This window comes from Canis lupus, chromosome 11 (genome assembly GCF_011100685.1).
Source record: "Canis lupus familiaris isolate Mischka breed German Shepherd chromosome 11, alternate assembly UU_Cfam_GSD_1.0, whole genome shotgun sequence".
In the NCBI taxonomy this organism is placed as follows: Eukaryota; Metazoa; Chordata; class Mammalia; order Carnivora; family Canidae; genus Canis; species Canis lupus.
The window spans coordinates 2124831-2141201 of record NC_049232.1 but is presented as its reverse complement, the minus strand read 5'-3'; the positions used below and the strand labels follow the sequence as shown (position 1 = coordinate 2141201).

The window sequence follows — 16371 nt, the reverse complement described above, 5'->3', positions numbered from 1 at the left end:
GTTCCCAGTGGAGGCCATCCTGCCTCCTGTAGGCCCAGGCCCTGTGGGCTTCCGGGCCTCTCTCCTCAGCTCAGAACTGCCAGACTGGGACTCCTGGGCTCCAGGCACAGTTGGGCGCCAGGGATCCAGCCTCAGCCCCCTGGGCCCTAGGATGCCATTCCCTTGTCCTCTCCTCTGGTCACCTGTGGGAGCCCGGCGCATCTCCTGCCCCATGATCGGGGGCCAGCTGGAACGTGGTGGCCAGGCAAGGTGGTGGCAGAGTCTTTACTTGGGCCACCATGGGAGGGGGTTGCTTGGGACTCCCTTTTCACAGGGAGCCAGTGCTGTTCCAAGGAGGATCCCTTGCAGTACCTGCTCCCTAGCATCAGGGCTACAGCGATGTTGGACTCTGTCCAACACTAACACCACCCCCACACACCCCAAAATGGTCCCTGAGCTCCACATACCAGGTACAGGGACATGGGCAGGTACAGGGACATGGGCAGGACAAAAGGTGCCCACAGCCTGCCCTGGCCGCAGAGGGCATGCAGGGACGTGGAGGAGGAACCGAGCTAGGCATGCTGGGAAGAGGGGATCCCTGGCTCGGGGCACATGGGGCCTGGACAATGTGGTGAGCCCCTCTGCAGCAAGCTGGAGAAGACGGGTGGGGAAGTGGGCGGGCAGACCCCGGCGGTGAGAGCTGTTAGGGCACTGGACTTTGGAGCATAAGAAAGCCTAGTAACTTTTCCAGAAGGTTTTCAATAGGACTTGGGCAGGTGGGGGTGGACATGGCTGGAAGCCACTGACCCCAAGCCCTTGCTTTTTCTCTGGAAAGCATGGCTCTCATTTCAGGCACCCTCTCATTGCCTGGCCTGGGATGGGAGCCTCTAGGAGACTGCATGCTGACCTCTCTTCCACCTGGCCCAGAACTGGGAGCCCCTGCACCCTCCTTCCTCACTGCCTCTTCCCCTCTACCTCGAGCTGCTGTCACCTGGTCTGCAGGCCAAGATGCCTCCTCTGGTCTCTGCCTCCGTGGACTGGCCTGGGGTGCCTTGACCCATCTGGGGTCCCTGTACTGTTTCATCACAGTCTCCTACCCTATACCTCCTGGCTTCTCCATTTATGAATCCAGAACCGTCTGCTGGACCAGTGCCCCTGCTGGGATCTCCATGGGGCAAGGACCTGCCCTGGCCTGGGGGCCCAGAGACACACACCTGAGAAGGAGCTGCCCAGTGGGCACCAGTAGGGGGTGTTGAGGATGAGGTCAGGTCTAGTCTCTCCCCAGGTGGCCCAGGGCTCCCTCCAGGGACCCCTAACTTGGCTCAAGCTCCTGGCCAGGTGTGCAGGACTGGGGTCTTAGCTAGAGAGGTGCCACTCAGTGGGCTAGTGCTTCTGCCCAGCTCAGGCTCCGAGCTTTCTGATACATATTTATTTACACCCAGCACCCAAATTAGGCTTTGGCCTGCCTCCTTTTGCTCCCTCAGCATTGGTGAGAGCTGCCTCCGTGGCCCACTGCCCATGGAGGGGAACCAGCAGGTGTGGGCGGTGCCCCGTCTGGGACCCAAGTGTCCTGCCCCTGAGGGATGGTATGCAGGCAGCTGAGCCCAGAATGCTGGTCCAGCCATCCACCAGCAGCCATGGGAGCACTCCCATTCCCTGGCACCTCAGCATTACCTACCTCTCCAATCCTGCCTCTCCCTCATGATGCATGCCTTTTATTTATTTATTCATGAGAGACACAGAGAGGCAGAGACACAGGCAGAGACAGAAGCAGGCTCCATGCAGGGAGCCTGATGCGGGACTCAATCCCAGGACTCCAGGATCACACCCTGGGCTGAAGGCAGGCGCTCAACTGCTGAGCCACCCAGGGATCTCCGAGACCCTTTTCTTTTTTTAAAAAAGATTTATTTATTGGGGCACCGGGGTGGCTCAGCAGTTGAGCATCTGCCTTTGGCTCAGGCGTGATCCTAGGTTCCTGGGATCGAGTCCCACATCAGGCTCCCCATAGGGAGCCTGCTTCTGCCTCTGCCTGTGTCTCTGCCTCTGTGTCTCTCATGAATGAATAAATAAAATCTAAAATATATATTTAAAAAAAAAAATAAAATAAAATATATATTTATATGTATTTGAGACAGAGGAGGGGGAGGGGCAGAGGGAGAAGGAGAGAGATCTTCAAGCAGACTCTGCTTTGAATGTGGAGCATGGGTGTGGAGCCCCATGCAGGCCTGAATCGCTCAACTCTATCACCAAGCCAAAACTAAGAGTTGGATGCACCACCCGGGCATCCTGAGTCCCTTTGCTTTACGAACTACCCCAAAGCCCACACCCCATGCCCCACTCCCCCAACCCCCATGCTCCACTCCCCCAACCCCCATGCTCCATCCTCCCACCCCTTGGCTGGGCTGTGAGCTTTTGCAGGAAGGGTTAAAAGGAGGTGACATCCAGTGTCTGGGGATTTTCCCAAGGGGGTTCTCAGGCCCTGTGGAGAGGATGACAATGCAGAAAAGAGGGAGAGTTCTAGATAGGGGGAGGAGCCAGGGGAAAGTCATCAGGTGGAATGAGCTGGCATGGTTAGGAATCATGGTGGGGGTGTGTCCCTCCTTTGTGAGGGAGTGGAAAGGAGTGGAAGACATGAACCACACTTCCTCCACAGAGAAACAAACTCAGTCCTCGGACCTAGTCACCCCAGCACTCATCTGTAGGTTTGGCTCCATACCACAAAGAAAATAAACAGAACTTCAAAAAAAACGTTGTCAAGGGATGGGAGTATTTCTGAAGGGAGGAGGTAATGAGAAGGTTCCAACATACTCCGTAGCAATAAACCAAATCAGATGATCTCCTGGCTGCCCCCATTCGTCCCCCAGAAACTCCTGACAAAGGTCTCTTTAGTGCTTTCCACTCTCTCAACTCAAACCCTTCCAGACACCTCCACCCCCAGCTGATGCCCCCCAAGGCAGCCCAAACACCTCTAGCACACCCAGGGGGCATTATCCCAGAGGGGGCCCCATCTAAGCCCCATTTCAAGATGAGGACACTGAGAAGCTTGCCATATGCCGAAGTTGGCTAGACTAGTAGAGAGTGGGTCTTCTTCTTCCTTTTTTTTTTAATAAAGATTTTATTTATTTATTCATGAGAATACACAAAGAGGAGAGAGAGAGGCAGAGACACAGGCAGAGGGAGAAGCAGGCTCCTTGCAGGGAGCCCGATGTGGGACTCGATCCTGGGTCTCCAGGATCACGCCCTGGGCAGAAGGCAGGCGCTAAACTGCTGAGCCACCCAGGGATCCCTTCCTTTTTTTTTTTTTTTTAAGGATTTTATTTATTTATTCATGAGAGACACACAGAGAGGCAGAGTCACAGGCAGAGGGAGAAGCAGGCTCCATGTGGGGAGCCCGATGTGGGACTCGACCCCAGGATCACGTCCTGAGCTGAAGGCAGAAGCTCAATCGCTGAGCCACCAGGCATCCTGATAGTGGGTCTTCTGACGGGTGCCAGTGGTTCCAGGGGAGGTCCCTGATGTGCAGGGAGGGGAAGGGTGGCCAATGTCAGAAGCATCCTTGGACCATGGGGACAGGGTCTGGTTGGCTCTGGTATCTCTGCTGCCAGCTCCCTGCCACCCTGGGCCTCTGTGGGCTCCTGTGGCTCAGGGTCCTGTTCCCTACCCCTGCTGCCTGGCTGCCTGTTAAAATGTCACTGAAATAGGTGGCAGCGGGGTGGGGATCCCCCCTGTTAATGACGGTGGTCATGGGATGCTGACTCACTGCCGGCCAGACCACCTGACCTCTCCAGGGAGGCGACAGGGCCCTGCCAGGGGGTTCCCCAGCTGCTGCCTTGTTTACTTCTCACTGGCCTTGGGGGAGGGCAGGGCAAGGGCCACTGGGCAGTAGGGCATCCTGGGAAGGCCAGAGCTAGGACTCTCTGGGTGTGTGTGGGGGTCAACCTCAGGTTGGCTTCCCTGGGCCCCATTTCCTGCCATCCCTTTTCCCCGAAGCTCTCTCCTTCCCTCCTTGAAAACCCACACAATCCCAAATGGGGCCATATGGCCAGAAAGCAAAGCAGGCTTTGCTGGCAGCATCTGTTTCCACTGCTTGATTGGACAGAGGCCGCCCTCAAGCCTTGCCTGAGACCAGAGGTTCCCCAGAGCCCTAGGGCTCTCCTTCTGCACCCCCACTCACTCAGATGAGGCCACTAAAACTTGGGGTGGGGGGGAAGCTGGGCTCCTGGCCCAGCCTGTCCTGGGTTTCGAGGCTCCCGGGCTTGAGTCACACCCAAGGACACCTGTGGGCCCCAGCAGCCTCTGCCCAGCACTGCCTTGGTCCATCCTCTGACCCTGTCTGCAGGGCAATGGGCACTGGGTCACCTTCCCAGGCACGACACAGGGAGGGGCCTGAGAGAGTACGGCCTCTGTAAAGGGTTGCTTGGGCTGGGTATGCATACTCTGGAGCCCCCACCTCCCTGGGGAAGCACTAGCCACACCTGTGGAGACAGGTCCCTGCTGTGTTCCCATAAGCAAATCGCCTTCCCATCCGATCGGAGAGCAAAGTCCACCCACCCTTCCCTTCTGGGGTTCCCATTTCTTGAGGTTTTCCCTGTTCCCACAAACCCCACCATGAGAGGACATAACGTTGACTCTGCAAGTCTGACTTCTACTCCTAGGACCCCACCTGGGAGACTTCATAGGGTAATGTACCCTTCCCCCACCTTCCTCCAGACCTGTGAACAGGTGGGTTTTGTCACATAAAGCAGTGTTACTTGGTTACCAATAGCTGGAGGGCTATTGGTCTGACCTCTGGGATGCCCACGAGGCCAAGAGGCCTGAGACCACACAGGCCCTTTTGGGCACCACCTGCTGCAGTGAACTCTGTGTAGACAGGTGGGTGACTGGCTGCCCATGGGGAGTCTGTTGGACTGTACCGAACACCTGATGCCCAGCGAGGCTCCAGGAAGCCTTGGCTGGCCCTCTGGCCAGGCGAGGGTGAGAGGACCCTGTACAGTTCAGGCACCTTCCCACCTTCCCCCCATTACACTGGGAGGTCCTCTGATGCTCAGGCCCAAGTCTGCTCAGGCCCTGGTTGCGTCCCTCAACCCAGGAAGTGGCCGTCATGGAGGATGCTGGGGGCGGTGGAGCAGGCGGCCACCCGCACAGCCAGGTGCTTCCAACGGACAGGAGAGCACCTCAGGAGCCCGTGCGTTGGGCCCCTTTGACCCCCGCCCCCCTCCTGCCTCAGGCATCCCCGGCGGCCTCCGTTCGGCTTTGCTGAGTCACGGCCAGGGCCAGGCCCGGGAGGGGTCTGGGGCAGGACCCCTGGGGGGGCTTCCCTGCAGGGGAGGCGGCAGGAGCCCAGCCCCAGGTGCCGGCAGCGTCCGCGGCCGGCCCCGGGGGCCCCGGGGGCCCCGAGGACAGTAACGGGGGGTCGGCCACAGGGGGCGCCGGAGACCCAGGGCCGAGAGCGGAGGGAGGGGCCGACGGAGGGGAGGGGGCAGCGAGCTGGGGCCTCGGCAGGGCGGCTCGCGCGGGGCGGCGCGGGCGGGGGCGCGGGGGGCGGGCCGCGGCGCGGAGCTCCGCCCCCGGAGGCGGCCAGGGCGTGGCCTCCCTCGTTTTCTACAAAAGCCGCGCGCCCCGCGCCGCCGCGGCCCCGCCGCTCCGCCGCTCCGCCGCCCGCCGCCCGCCGCCCGCCGCCCGCCGCCCGCCGCCCGCCGCCCGCCGCGATGGCGTCGCTCACCGTGAAGGCCTACCTTCTGGGCAAGGAGGACGCGGCGCGCGAAATCCGCCGCTTCAGCTTCTGCTTCGGCCCCGAGCCCGAGGCGGAGATGGAGGCGGAGGCGGCGGCCGGGCCCGGGCCCTGCGAGAGGCTGCTGAGCCGGGTGGCCGCCCTGTTCCCGGTGCTGCGTCCCGGCGGCTTCCAGACGCACTACCGCGGTGAGCGGGCCGGCGCCGTCGGGGCGGGCGTCGGGGCGGGCGTCGGGGCGGCTGTCCGGTGGGCGTCGGGGCGGGCGTCGGGGCGGGGGCGGGGCGCTCGGCGCCGCCCCTCCCCCACCCCGCCGTGACGTCGCAGGTCCCGGCGACCTCGCGCTCCAGTTCGGCTCGCCCCGGCTGCCGCCGATCGGGGCTGGCGGGGGCTGCGTGGGGTGGCCCCGAGGGTGCGCGGGAGGCCGGCCCGAGCGCGGAGGTTGTCCGCCGGCGGGAGCTCGCTGCGTTTCTGGCCGCGCGGTGCGCCCGGCGGCCGCTGGGGGTGGGGTGCGGGGTGCCGCGCGGCTGCGGCCGGGGGCGAGGCGGGCAGCCAAGGCCGGCCCCTGGGAGGGGCAGTGCCGGGACCTCCCTCAGGAGCGCTGCCGGCTGGCCAGACCAGCTCCTGGTTTGTTTTTGTGACGACTTTATGGAGCTGTAGTTCACGTCCCATGTACTTCGTCCCTTTAACGTGAACAGTTGTGAGAGACTCGTGCATCCGTGCTCACAGGCGTAGGAAGGAGCTCTGCTTCACCTGGGAAAGGAACTCTGCTGCTTAGTTTTCTCTGTGGAGGTCCCTATTCTGGACGGTCCGTGTAGACGTATATGTGGCACCCCAATCTCACATATTCTTTTGTAACTGGCTTCTTGTAGTCAGCATAACATTTTCAAGGTTTACCTGCGTCCTTGTATATGTCCGTACTTCATTCCTTTTTGTGGTGAATAACATTCCATTTTCTGGACATACTACATTCTCTATCCACTCGTTAGTTGGTGAGTGTTTGGGTTATCACGTTCTGACACTGCCATTGTTCTTATGGTGGCTGTTTTTATGGTGGCTATTGCATCCAGTGGCCCACAGAGCTGGTTCAGCCTGCATGGTGGTACTTTAACATCCTTTGCTAAATCTACAATTAAAAATCAAAGAGTATATATGAATACTTTAGCTTCGTTGGGGGCAGATGTACTCATCTGCTTGATTCTCCTAAACCACAGGAGGCCCAAGGCCTTTGGAGGGGTCATAGGTGAGGATCTCCTACAGTTGAAGATGGGTCTGGGCCCAGGCCTGATCAGATGTGCATGGAGGTGGCAGCTGGCTCAGAGGCAGAGTGGCAGGAAGCCAGTTGCCCCTGCACAAACATGCTCTGTGTCCTCTGGGTGCCCAGGGCCCAACTTGGAGGACTTAACTTGTAGGCAGTGGCACAATGAACAGGCAATCTGGCCTCAGCCCTGCTGCCCACTGGCTCACGCAGGTGTGCTTCGGTTCCTAGGCCCGTGGATACCCTTCTAGCACTTTTCAGTAGCTTGTGTCCCACAGAGAAACCTTGGGTGCTCACGTGCTGTCTTTTAAATAATCTAGATGAGGATGGAGACTTGGTTGCCTTTTCCAGTGATGAAGAACTGACAATGGCAATGTCCTATGTGAAGGATGACATCTTCCGCATTTACATTAAAGGTAAAGGTCTGATTTGGGTGCTGCCTGAAGCTGGATGCTTCTTGCTGAGTAAGACCTGTTTTGAGGTTTTGGAGAAATCCCTTCAAAGTAGTGGAGAAGAACCTGGGAGTGGTTTAAGACAGAATCACCTCTGTGCTTGGCCTGAGAAAGGAATCCCAACGACCACAAGGGGTGGGGCCTGAGGATCTCTGGGTTCTCTCTTGATTGTGCCCAGACTAAGGGGGTAGGAGGGGGCAGCTTTGGGGATACCATGGGGGTTTATTTTAACACGGGGCAGGGCCAAAGCTGTACAGACACAGCTCCCTGCTGCTTGTCACTTGGCCTGGGCCACATGTACCTGGATAACAGGCACGGGACTGGGACCCTCCCAGCAGGTTCTTGGGTCCCTTTGTTGCTGTCCCTCCAATGGCTGAGTTCTGCATGGACTCTGTGTCTGGAGAGCAGGGCCAGGGGTCCTGCTACCTACAAGCTCCACAGTGGTGACAAATGGGAAACTTACAGGGTCCCACCTCATGGCTCTTTGTCCTCCCTGTAGAGAAGAAGGAGTGTCGGCGGGACCACCGCCCCCCATGCGCTCAGGAGGCACCACGTGGCCTGGTGCACCCCAATGTGATCTGTGACGGTTGCAATGGGCCAGTGGTGGGGACCCGCTACAAGTGCAGCGTCTGCCCGGACTATGACCTGTGTGCTGCCTGTGAGGGAAAGGGCCTGCATCGGGAGCATAGCAAGCTTGTCTTCCCCGGCACCTTCGGGCCCTTCTCAGAGGTGAGTGGGGCTTCTCTCCAGGCTGGGGTGGGCACCGGGTGCAGGGAGGCATGCTCTGTTCTGGTGTCACTCTACCCCTCTGCTACCTCCTCTCTAGGGCTTTTCTCATAGCCGCTGGCTCCGAAAGCTGAAACACGGGCACTTTGGGTGGCCTGGCTGGGAGATGGGTCCACCAGGGAACTGGAGCCCGCGTCCTCCCCGGGCTGGGGATGCCCGCCCTGGCCCTGCGGCAGAATCAGGTGAGGCTTGCATTTGTGGGCTACTGTGGCGGGAGCTGTCAGGGCTGGGAGAGCTGGAGGGCCTTTCCCATGTTCTGCGTGGCTGCTGAGCCTGTGGCTGGGGGGGGGGCGGGGCGCTTAATCCTCAGCCTTGCAAAGTGGGGAGTGTCCTCTTCATTTTGCACACAGGACATGGAGGCTCCTGATGGCCCATGGCCACTGATTCACCTACACTAGATTTAGACTCGGCCCAGTCCTAAACCACACCCCATCTTGTCAAGCCTTTTTATTTATTTATTTTTTTTAAGTAAGCTTTATATCTAGCTGGGAGCTTGAACCCACGACCCTGAGATCAAGCATTGTATGTTCTACTGATTGAGCCAGCAGGGCATCCTGCTGAAATATTTTTAAGCGTATTCACAGAGTTAAACACTTAACATATAACTTGTGTTTCAGAATTTTAGATTCTGGTTTTATTCTAAATTTATTATTTTTCTGTTCCTCTGGTTTACCTTGTTCTTTGGAACCAAGGTGAGGAGGTTTGTTTGTTTGATATTTGACATCTGAGCTAGAATGGGGTCCATATTTCATACCCCATGCAGTGAATCCCCCCCGGCTTCTGAACAGCAGTGTCACAGAGCAGCCCAGAATGGTGGCGATGGAGGGGCAGGGTCCCAGGGATGGATGGCCCCTGTGATGAAGGTGATGTGATTGTAACAGGTGTTCAAGTCCTTGAGAAATCTGCTTTGAATTGAATGTTTTTGTTTCTTTGAAAACCAAAGTTTCTGGTCCATCGGAGGATCCCAGTGTGAATTTCCTCAAGAATGTCGGGGAGAGTGTGGCGGCTGCCCTGAGCCCTTTGGGTAAGTGGCTGCCTCTGTACTTTGGGAGTGGCAGCAACTCCGAGTGCTGGGTGATGGGTGGCTTTGGGCGGCTGGCCCCTGGGTTGCTGTAGAGGAATGCTAACTGCCGTGCCCTTGTAGCGTCACATAGGCCTTTGCCATAGCGCGGCACTGCAGGCCACTCATTTGAATTCCCTGACAGATTCTTGAGCTTTCCCCATGGAATGAAGTGGAATCAGAGTGGTTGGTTGGGATAATCCCAGTAGGCTGAGCTACGGGGTTGGCCTGTCAGCCTCTGACTGTTCTTCCCACAGAGGACAGTCTGCTCCTCACGTCCACCCTACAAACAGCCCAGGGTTTACTCAAGGACTTGGGTGAGTCATTAGTTGAGAGGCCATTTCTCTTTTCCTCCCTTTTGTCTTTTGCAGTACCAGCCTTTTTGGTGCTTGCCGAGTACCAGGCTTGTGCCCATGCTAGGGAGCAGGGCATGAGGGAGGCGGGAGTTCTATATGATGCCCGGTACCTGGCCCTCAGTTCAGGTGTGAAGTGTCTGGGTGGGTGAACCAAAGCAGGTACCCCCGAGTGGTGAGCCTGGCCCAAGGCTTTAGAAGGCACCTGTTGCATCTGCAGCCCTGACGGTGGTCGCTGCAGGGCTGGGCCCTGTGGCAGTGGGAGTCCATGACAAAGGTGATCTCTGGTGCAGGATTACAGCAGGTCTGTGATCTTTGCCTAGAAGAGCGCTCACCTCTGTGACTGCGGTGGCAGGAAGTGTCCGCTCAGGTGGCCTAGAAGGCCTGTCTGAAAGGATGCAGATGGGAAGGGAGGCAGGACTGCTCTTGCCTCCCACTGGATACCGTTTCAGCTGCCACTCCTCAAGGCCAGGACACAATTTCAAAGCAGCAGTGATGTCCTGGCCTTGCTGCTCCGTGAAATAGCTCAGACCATATACTGTTTTTGGGACTGGAGTCAAAGGCTCTTTAGAGAAAGTGAAAAGAGCGCTGATGTTCTTAGTGCTTTCTAAGGAGGATAAAAACGGAGCAGTGATTAGGTCATAATCGGGAGATAAGCCTATTGCTAAACCCCGGCTGCCACTCGAGATGTGGTGACGAAAGCACGAGGCTGTGTTGAACTTTGAGAGATGGTCCTCTAATGGGTTGTGATTTAGGGGCACGGGAAGCTGTGCAGAATCCCAGGTCAACATTCTGGATCCTGGTAAATTAGTCTTGGGTTGGGCCTGGGATCTGTGTGTTTTGAAGGCTTGCCAGTGACTTTGGGTCGCACTTGCTGTCCATCCTGAGGCCCATCTGCGCTGGGGGCATGTTTTAGAGCTTGACCCAAATTCCCTACACAGGACTTACGGGAATAATTTTGGCAGTGCTCAGGTGTTGTAGGATAAGGGTAAAGGCCTTTTCAGGTCTTTCAAAGTGGATGGAGTTACTTTGTACCAACTCGGGAGGAGCCTAGAGCTGTCCAGAAAAACAAGGGAAGTTTCAGTAAGTATGCCTTTGAGGGTTTCAGTTGAGGAGGGCCACTTGAGGAATTGATTCAACTCTAGAGTTATAGGTATTTTCCTTTGTTACAAGGAACTGACAGCTAGGATGACTCATCCTGCTAACTGCCTAGAAGGGACTGTTCCCAGAGCAGGGGCCCAGAGGGACAGACAGTAATACCTCCCAGAGGGCAGACTGTGTGCAGTGACTCAGCGGTTTCAAAGTAAAACCCCAAGACCTTGTTTGGTAGGTGCCATAAGAACCAGCTGAGCGGGTCTACCATGGAGTCACAGGACTGCTCTGGCTTGGGTTTGTAGTCACTGATTCCTTTACAAAGGTCCTGTCATTTGCTCACACAGAAAAGTTAGACGGTGTATGGGTGTTCACTGTACTGTTCTTCCAACTTTTTTGTTTGGTTGAACCTTTCCTTTTTTCTTTAAAGGTTTATTTCTTGAGAGAGTGCGTGTGCAGGTGTGGGGGAAGGGCAGAGGGAGAGAGAATCCCAAGCAGACTCCCAGCTGAGCACTAAGCTGGACACATGGGGTTTGAGATTAGAACCTGAGTTGAAACCAAGGGTTGGAAACTCAACCTACTGAGCCATCCAGGTGCCCCTGCTTGACCCTTTCATGATGAAAAGTTGGAGGGAGGGGGCATCTGAGTGGCTTAAACGTCTGTCTTTGGCTCAGGTCATGATCTCAGGGTCCTGGGACTGAGCCTCACATTGGGCTCCCTACTCAGTGGGGCGTCTGCTTCTCCCTCTGCCCCTCCACTTGTGTTCTCTCTTGCTCTCTCTCTCTTTCAAATAAACGAATAAATAAATCTTAAAAAAAAAAAAAAGTCGGAGAGAGGATAAAAGGAGAAAAAGGACTTAAATATTGCAGATGGGAGTATTGGTAACTAAGCCTGTCTTTATCTCTGTTTGCTCCTCACTCTACCAAAGTGACAATAAAGGGATTAAACACAAGAGTATAAAGCAACACAGACAAAGAAAAAGGAAAGTCCTAGATGACGAGGTAAGATGACCTTAAACTTTGAAAGACAAGCAGTGGATTTTGAGGGTGGTGAGCAACTGTGTGGAGGCATCAGAGGCCAGGGAATTGGGGGTGTTTGAAGACCAGTCTTCAGGATCCTGTAGCCATTACTGGCTGGTCAGCCGAATGATGGTCCCTGCCATCCCAGGCATGAGACCTGATGGTTAGATGCTGGAGGGCACAGGGCGAGGCGGCAGCCTGAGTGAGCAGTCGGTCCAGCAGGGGCTGAGGTGTCCCTGCTCGGGAGAGGCCATGCGTGCCGGGGCAATGTCCTGTAGCTCTGCCACCCAGGATCCCACTGCCTGGCCAGGTGCCCCATCACCCTCCAGAGGAAAGCGAATCATGGCCCTGGCCCCTCAGGGGGTTCCTCCTGGCAGCCTCCTCTTAATAATGCCTTGCTAGGATCAGACTGCCGTGGTTGCCAGCCATTGGGGAAAAATCGCAGCGTATGGACAAGAAGGAACATGGGGAAGGATGAGAGTGTCCGCATCCTCCATGAGATCCAAATAAGTACTTCCATCCTTGATAGAAGAACAGGATATCATAGAAATGATAACAGATTTATAGAGAACAGATTAATAACGTTTCCTGGGAATTAAGAAGAAAAATAAGATAAAACTTCAAGAGAAGGCTTAGGTTTTAAGGTCATTTCAAGGAAATGTTCTAAAAACAAGAGGTGAGGAGAGTGAAAAGGTGAGAAGGTCTGAGAGTTAGTTCTGGAGGCCCAGTGTAGGAGGTATAGGAGTTTGAGGAAGAGAGAGCATATAGAAGTGAAGGAAGGAAGGAAATGAACAGAAGACCATGTCAGCCCAGAGGACGTGAACCTCTGGATTGAGGGGACTCCGCAGTGCCTTGGACAGTGACCAGAAAGATCCCTCACCAGAGCTCATTGTCCCGTCCCAGAACCCTCTAGAGACCGGGAGGCTCTGGAAAAGCTCTAGGTGGCAGAGCTCAAAGAGCCAGTGCTGGAGACTGTGGAACACCACCAGTGACTTCAGAAGTCTGAGTTGAAATGGTTGTCAACCTAGGATGCTATGCTCAACTGAAGCTGCCTCCTGTGAGGCCAGAACAAAGCTGCTCTCAGGTGTGCAGGGTCTTCATCATCTTACCTTGGCTTGAACCGTCCCCCCCCCCCCCCAACCGAAAGGAAGAAAAACCCAGAATGGAGAAGGCGCTGCAAAGCGGGACCCAGTACCTGAGCCAGGGTGGCTGGTGCCAGGCAGAGAGGAAGGGCTGTCACCGTGTAGCTGCTGTACCTCTGCCCTGGAGGACCTGCCAGTCTAGGGCAGGAGCCGGAGGTGGTGCTGAGGAGGTGGTCTCCGGGGATACGTGAGCTGCAGGGTGTCTAGTACTTAGCCCATGTGGCAGTTGTGGAAAGCTGTTGCACAATACAGGGCGAGTTAGCAAAATGAGAAGAGCAGGCATTGTTGATGCTATAAAAACAAAAGCCCCACAAGGAAAGAAGTGCACTGTCTGGGCAAGTAGAGAACCAGATCTATATAGTGGCGGTAAAACAAACAGTGAGTGTTGTTTTCACTAAAAGTTAAGTTTTTGAAAGGACGGGAAGGGGGAGGTGTGTGTAGATCTAGAACAAGAAGCAGTAAACGTGAGTCAAAGGAAAAGCAGTGTGGATTGAAAGCTGTCTGGGGAGCAGGTGGGCTGTGTGGTGGGTGCCAGGAATCTTGGCTAAAGCCTTCTGGAACGGTCTCTTAGCTGTGGGCCTGTTGTCCTTTGATAAGTGAGGCCATGTGTGGGCCTGCACTTCTGGCCTTGTGGGCTCCGCCAGGGCAGAGCAGGATGCCTGTGGTCACTGTGCATGTGTTTTGTGGCACCAGCCACCCCTCCCCCCCGCCCCAGCCAAGTGTTAGGCTTCGTATGGTCCTGGTGACGTGGCTGGGGGCTCTGGCCACGGGGGGTGTTTGGCTTCCTGTTCCTCGCTTGCTGTCTACGCTGGGGAAAATGGGCTTTTGCTGGGGTTCCTGGCTCCAGAGCTGACCGGGATGTTAGCAGAGATTAAGGTTCCATTAGGCTGAAAGTGGAGGAAGGTCTGGTGAGGTGGCTGAGTCTGTGGACATTTTCTAGGGGCCAGGTTTGGGGCCCGGGTATTGGGAGCCAGTAAGCCCCGGGGATCCTGAAGGCCCGAGGTGACCAGCCGTTTGCCTTGGGGCCAGAGCAGTGGCCCCGTGCCCAGGTCCCACACTGGCTGTGCGACTCTCGGGTCTGTGGCGGCGCCGCCGTCCCAAGCCCCAAGCGCATGCACTGTGGCCCTGGCCAGGAGGCCCTCGGGCCAGCTCCAGGTTGAGCTTCCCCCTTGGTGTCTGCAGGCATCGAAGTGGACATTGACGTGGAACACGGAGGGAAGCGAAGCCGCCTCACCCCCGTCTCGCCAGGTGGCTCCAGCACGGAGGACAGGGGAAGCTCTCAGCCCAGCAGCTGCTCTTCCGACCCCAACAAACCCGATGTGGATCGGGACCCGGAGGGCACCGCACAGGCGCTAGCTGAGCAAATGGACAAGGTTGCCCTGGAGTCGGGGCCGCCCGAGGCGAGTACCCGCCCGGGCCCGGGGCTGTCGCTGTGTACTGTTTCTCTCTGGACCCCGGGCATAGCTGACCCAAGCATGTCCTGGTCGGAGTGCCGTTGGTAGCGCTGATGTCATTCTGTGACCCCACTGCTAGAACTTTCCTCCTGTGGCCTTCACGCTTGCTGCTCCCAGGAACGGAGGCTGGGGGCAGGCGAGCTGGTGCTTGTGTGCTCATGGGTGGTTCTGTTCCAGGAACAGATGGAGTCTGATAACTGCTCAGGAGGAGACGAAGACTGGACTCATTTGTCTTCAAAGGAAGTGGACCCGTCCACAGGTGAACTGCAGTCTCTACAGATGCCTGAATCCGAAGGGCCCGGCTCCCTCGGCTCTTCTCAGGAAGGGCCCACAGGACTGAAGGAGGCTGCTCTGTACCCGCATCTGCCACCAGGCAAGTGATTTCAGGCAGTGTCGGTTTTTTTTTTTCTCCAGACCATCCTGTTCCCTCCTTCTAGCATATGGAACTGGAATCTCGCTGGCAGTGGGACTTAGAAGCACAGTGGCCCAGGAGCAGGGGTCATAGCTGGGGTCCTCCACCCCGTGGAGGAGGTGGTGAGGCCACATGGGGACTGTGGCTTCGAGGGCACATGCTGAAGAGAAGCAGCGGATGCCATGCTCTGGTTGTCACGGTCACAAGATGACAGTGTGTCAGAATAACACAGGTGAAAACCCACCCTTTGGGTTCTGGGTGTTCATCTTGTCTGCACCAGGGCAGGGGGCAGCAAGCTGTCACTTACGGGCCAGCAATTATTATTTTTTTTTTCATTTTTATAATGTTTGGAAAAGATCAGGATGTAAAAATTGTATGAGGTGAAAATTTCAGCATCCAAAATAGAAGTCATGCTGAAGCACAGCCCCACTCCTGTTTACAAGCTGCCTGGCTGTTCTGTTGTGGTGCAGAGGCGAGCACACCCCACAGAGCAGCTTAGCGGATTCACCCTCAGCCCTTTATGGGAAGAGCTTGTCAGGCTCTGTGTGTGTGTGTGTGTGTGTGTGTGTGTGTGTGTACTACGAGGGTCAGCGAGCCTATGGAGGGCTGGCTTGTGGCACTGCGGCGTGCTCACTGGCTGGCCGTGCTGTACCCCGAGCTGCTTCTCATGGCTCTGTCCTCTCTCTGGCAGAGGCTGACCCCCGGCTGATCGAGTCGCTCTCCCAGATGCTGTCCATGGGCTTCTCTGATGAAGGTGGCTGGCTCACCAGGCTCCTGCAGACCAAGAACTACGATATTGGGGCGGCCCTGGACACCATCCAGTATTCAAAGCATCCGCTGCCGTTGTGACAGCTTTCACTCTCTGTTCTGTCCCCCTTCTTGACTCCTAGTTGTGATGAGATAGTGTAGAACAGCCGGGCCTCTCTGGCGGCCAGTTTTTTTGCATTCTTCTTCCAGAACCTGGGGGGCGGGGATGCATGAAGCCCTAGAGGGCTACAGAACAGGTGACAGGAGGGGGAGGCCTGAGTGCGTGTGCTGATGGCCGCGCAGCATTTCCCAGCTTTCCCTGGGTGTCCTGAAGCTTCCGTGGCGGGGGGGGGGGGGGGGGGGGGGGGGGGGGCTTGTCAGGGAGGACGGGGAGGGCAGATAGCATATTCCTGCTCCACCCACCCCACCCCTATCCCTCCTCCCCCTGGATTACACCAGCAGTCCACAGTGTCTTGCCTAATGGCCTTCTGTTTTTTTTTTTTGTTTTCAGTGACAAATAGTAGGCTGACCTGTAGTTGATTTTGTGCTAGAAACCTGATTGGCTCCAAGTTTAGACTGAGTACAACCAACATCCTGTCAGCTGGGGGAGGAACAGGTCCTGGAGGGCAGGGCAGTCCCAGGACTGGGCTTCTGGAATCCCGTGGTCCTGAGGGGCCAGTGCTCACAGAATGCTGTCTGCTCCATAACCACTCTACTTTCATTTCCAAACCTGTTGCTTTTAAAAAGGAGATCCCTTTGTAACCATCCTATTGCTATGTTGTAAACAACCTGTAATTAAATGGTAAAAGCACTTTAATCAAAGATGCTGCAACCAGAGATGACCTGATAGTTTGTCCTTTTTGATAGTTCCCATAAATCATCCTAGTCC

At 56.4% G+C, this 16371-nt stretch overlaps 1 protein-coding gene across 4 annotated transcripts; it reads left to right on the top strand.

The window, feature by feature from the left end:
• Window positions 1-5657: 5657 nt before the first annotated feature.
• SQSTM1 (sequestosome 1) lies at window positions 5658-16324 on the top strand. 4 transcript variants are annotated; one of them, XM_038551745.1, is made up of 9 exons: window positions 5658-5898; window positions 7286-7381; window positions 7917-8146; window positions 8244-8385; window positions 9147-9227; window positions 9521-9580; window positions 14052-14269; window positions 14507-14696; window positions 15427-16324. In XM_038551745.1, the coding sequence occupies exons 1-9, from the start codon at window positions 5688-5690 to the stop codon at window positions 15582-15584; spliced, it is 1386 nt and encodes a 461-aa protein (XP_038407673.1). In that variant the 5' UTR covers window positions 5658-5687; the 3' UTR covers window positions 15585-16324. The 4 variants fall into 4 exon arrangements, with proteins under 4 accessions (XP_038407673.1, XP_038407671.1, XP_038407674.1 ...); XM_038551743.1 differs by having other exon boundaries at window positions 14501-14696; XM_038551747.1 differs by lacking the exon at window positions 5658-5898 and adding an exon at window positions 6582-6699 and having other exon boundaries at window positions 14501-14696.
• The last annotated feature ends 47 nt before the right edge of the window (window positions 16325-16371 follow it).

Coding starts and splice junctions, on each gene's coding strand:
- SQSTM1 (XM_038551743.1), top strand. CDS start 5,688: ATGGCGTCGCTCACCGTGAAGGCCTACCTTCTGGGCAAGGAGGACGCG. Junction 7,382..7,916: donor CTTCCGCATTTACATTAAAG/GTAAAGGTCTGA, acceptor TCCTCCCTGTAG/AGAAGAAGGAGTGTCGGCGG. Junction 14,270..14,500: donor TGGAGTCGGGGCCGCCCGAG/GCGAGTACCCGC, acceptor GTTCTGTTCCAG/GAACAGATGGAGTCTGATAA.